At 41.5% G+C, this 4,141-nt stretch overlaps 1 protein-coding gene across 1 annotated transcript; it reads right to left on the reverse strand.

The window, feature by feature from the left end:
• Positions 1-2,463: 2,463 nt before the first annotated feature.
• LOC125373263 lies at positions 2,464-3,627 on the reverse strand. Its single transcript, XM_048384263.1, has one exon. It carries the CDS (start codon positions 3,625-3,627, stop codon positions 2,464-2,466), a length of 1,164 nt encoding a protein of 387 aa, XP_048240220.1.
• Positions 3,628-4,141: the final 514 nt, after the last annotated feature.

A 4,141-nucleotide genomic window follows, 5' to 3' on the forward strand; every position in this document is an offset into this window, starting at 1 on the left:
GACGATGGAGCCGTAATCAAGTTTTGAACGGATCAGTGACCGGTACAAGTGTAAGAGTGTTAACTGATCCCCTCCCCACTTTGAATTAGAAACGACTTTCAACAAATCAAGTGCCTTCAGGCATTTAGCTTTAAGGTATTTAATGTGTGGTAAAAAAGTTAAATGGCTATCGAAAATAAGTCCTACTGAACTTGGCCTCCTCCACAACTTTGATAGGGGTGCCATTTAGAAATAGCTCAGGATCTTTATGCGGTTTATATTTCTTGCAAAAATGTATGCAGTTAGTTTTTGATTTGGAAAACTTAAACCCGTTCTCTAGACACTACTTGTGAATTTTATTGAGACATAATTGTAATTGCCTTTCTATTGTGTGCATATTTTTACCACGACAAGACATATTAAAATCATCCACAAAAAGGGATCCATCAACTGAATCATTTAAAACTTTTGACAAACTGTTAATTTTTATACTGAATAGAGTGACAGACAAAATACTGCCTTGTGGGACACCCTGATCCTGATTATAATGATCAGACAGGGTTGTAGCCACTCGGACTTGAAATTGCCTGTCTGTTAAAAACTGAGATATAAAATGAGGTAAACGACCTCTCAAGCCCAAATCATGTAAATCCTTCAGAATGCCATGCTTCCAGGTAGTATCGTATGCCTTCTCAAGATCAAAGAAAATGGATACCACGTGCTGTTTATTAACAACAGCACTCTCAACAAAGGACTCCAACCGCACCAAACGACCAACAGCACTTCTACTTTTCCGGAAACAACACTGAATATTTGTGAGAAGGTTATTGGTTTCCAGATACCAAACTAATCTATTATTCACCATTCGCTCCATGGTTTTGCAAACACAACTGGTTAACGATATAGGGCGATAATTTGAGGGATCTGTATGATCCCGGCCAGGTTTCGGGATGGGGACTACAATGGCATTATGCCACGAAGGAGGAAAATGCCCCGAAGTCCATATTTGGACAAAGACACCCAAAAGTGTCTCAAGACATGATTCAGGCAAATGCTTCAATAACTGATAATGGATATTATCAGCACCCGCTGCAGTATCATGAGCCTGCTCAAGAGCGGTATGTAGCTCATGCAATGAAAATACTTCATTGTAATCTTCACCATTAGTAGAATCAAAATTAACTTTTTTCTTTTCCTGTTGTTTCTGATATTTCTGAAACTTAGGGACATAATTTGTTGATGAACAATTTTTGGCAAGAGTTTCGCCAAGTTTATTTGCAATATCTAATTTATCAGTTATTAATCTGTCACCTTCTTTTAGATGATGTACAGAAGATTTTGAACCTTTGCCTTTTATTCTTTGAACCATGTTCCACATCTTGGAAATGCGGGTACGTGAATTAAGTTTTGAGACATAGTTCCTCCAAGATTGACGCTTATTTTGTTTATAAGCACGTCGTGCCTTGGCATTAGTAATTTTAACAGTATTCAAGTTGTGAACTGTTGGATGTCGGCGAAAATATTTTTCCGCTTTCTTCCTACACTTTCTTGCTTGTTTGCAATCATAGTTAAACCATGGTTTACGAAGATGAGGAGTTGCAGAGGACTTAGGAATTGTTTTGTCAGCAATATCATTGAGTTGATTCGAAAATAACTGGATGGGATCAGGAACATGTATGAAGTTGTCAGGTTGTAATATATCAACACATAAATTTTCATACAAGGACCAGTTGGCCTTGCTAAAATTCCATCGTGATGAAGTCAGGTCATCATCCGATGTTACAGTTTTTAAGACGGTAGGGAAGTGATCACTTCCACACAGGTCGTCATGCACAGACCATTCAAATTCATTGTAAATGTTTGAATCTGTGAGGGACAGATCAAGGGCAGAATAGGTTCCAGTAGCAGGATGGAAGTAGGTGTTTGAATCATCATTAAATAGACATAAACCATTATCAGAAACAAAATCTTCAATAACTCTCCCCTTGTTGTTTGTACTTGCACTTCCCCACAGAGGGTTATGCCCGTTTAAATCGCCCATGATGCAGGGCCTAGGGAGCTGATCATATAGATTCTGTAGATCAGACTGTCGAAGAGCAGATGAAGGTGGAATATACAAAGAGCACAAAGTAAATGCAATGTGCAAAGTAATACGGATAGCTACAGCTTGAAGATTAGTATTTAAATGTACAGGACTGTGAATGACGTTCTGTCTGACTAAAATAGTAGAGCCTCCGGTCGCTTTATCACCTGGAGGAGAAAATGAATGATGACAGTTGTACTGCCTGAGATCAAACGTATCAGTGTGCTTAAGATATGTCTCTTGGAGACATAATGCTGACGGGTTATAATCTTGAACTAACAATTGTTAGTCATTAAAATTCTTTCTTAGTCCTCTGCAATTCCATTGAAGTATATTAGGCGAATGAATCATGGTGGTTCAATAGGGGATCTCTCACGCGAAAGTGAGGAGGAAGAACTCCCTCAAGAATTCTCAGACGATGGTGTTACTTCCATGTCCAGAGCACTATAGGGGTTTTGAAGAGGTACCTCTGAAGGAGAGGGATTCCTTGGTAATTGTTTTTTACCCAACTTTTTTCTTTCCCGATTTGACCGCTTGACATTTGCAGTTGTTGTTGGTTCAGGTGGAGTCTGACTCGCTGCCTGAGAAGTTGAAGGTGGTGCTGTTGTTTTTGCATCAGATTTGTCATGCTCGATGGCAGGAGCAGTTGCCAGGGGTCGATCAGATTTGACCCATGTCAACTCTGTCTGACACGAGACAGATGAAGATTGGACTGGCTTTGAGACAGCAGCAGAGTAGTTTAGTGTCGACTGAGGTGGTGATTGAGACTTGAACAGTTGTCTTGCTTCTCCAAAAGTAATGTTTTTTTCACACTTTATCTTTAGTATTTTTGATTCATTTTGCCGAATAGGGCAGAATTTGGAGGAAGCCATATGTTTGCCATCACAGTTCGCACATTTGAGGGCTTGTTGGCAATCAGGACTCTCATGGTTGTTGCCACAGCGTTGACAAACCATAGAACGATTACAGGACTTAGAGCCATGGCCAAAATGTTGACATCTAAAGCATCGGAGTGGATTGGGGACATACACCTCCACTCCGATGTTGACGTATCCAGCTTTAATTGATTGTGGGATAGAAGATCTGGCAAACGTAAACAAGTACGTATTTGTTGGTTCAAAAGTTGAATCGTCCTTCTTGCGGGAGAAACGTTTAACAGCAGATACTCCTTGAGTTTGAAGCTCTTCAGCAATTTCTTGTTCAGACATGTCCGACAAAGAACGAGTCCTGTCACGGACAATGCCTCGGCAGGAGTTGAGTGTCCTGTGTTCAGAAACAACAACCTCAATATTGGCAAATTGACTGACTGATAACTGATTGATTGATTGTTGTTTCCTTACACATTCAACAAGAAGGGAGCCAGAGCGAAGTCGTGTCACGTTTTTAACCTCTCCACAATATCCTTGAATGGCTTTAGAAATGGCAAAGGGGTTCAGTTTGATGGGTTCATGATCTTTAGCCTCGATCACAAGGAAACGAGCCCAAGAATCAATATTTGCAACTGTCTCATCAGATGAGCCTAATTCTATATGTCTACGCTTTGAACCAGGATGATTAGAAGCCATGGTGAAAGAAAAGTATTCAGCAACCCTGCTCCCCACCCACCATGGAGTGTCAACAAGGACAGTGTTACATTGCACCGGATATCCAGAATGCAAACACCAGGGATACAGGGTTGTTATACTCCAGCAAATAAGACACACATAGCTATATTTATCTACCAATTCAATATCAGACTGGTTCTGCCCTAGACAAGAAATTGGAGACATACATTACTCGGAGGTCAACATCACCAGATTGGCCCATGAGCCACCGGGCACTCGTGAAGAGCAATCTCCTCGTGGTGAGTGCTGGGTAGCGCTAATAGCTCTTCCCCCGTGTGGAACCGGGGTAGAATATTTCCACAGCACCCCATTGCTGGTCGTAAGAGGCGACCAAAGTGGGCAGCCCGTTTGCCGTGGGTTGCGTCCCTGTGTCGGCGGAGGACGGGAGTCTGGTAGTTGAGGGCACTGGTTCCTGGAACTGTGTTCCTTTGCCCAACACACTACTTCGACCCTTACTTCACCTAGACGGGTGGTA

Source organism: Haliotis rufescens, unplaced genomic scaffold, assembly GCF_023055435.1.
Source record: "Haliotis rufescens isolate VD_foot unplaced genomic scaffold, xgHalRufe1.0.p SCAF_5, whole genome shotgun sequence".
In the NCBI taxonomy this organism is placed as follows: Eukaryota; Metazoa; Mollusca; class Gastropoda; order Lepetellida; family Haliotidae; genus Haliotis; species Haliotis rufescens.

Bases quoted from the DNA above. Each gene is read 5' to 3' on its own strand.
- LOC125373263 (XM_048384263.1), bottom strand. From the start codon at position 3,627: ATGGCTTCTAATCATCCTGGTTCAAAGCGTAGACATATAGAATTAGGC.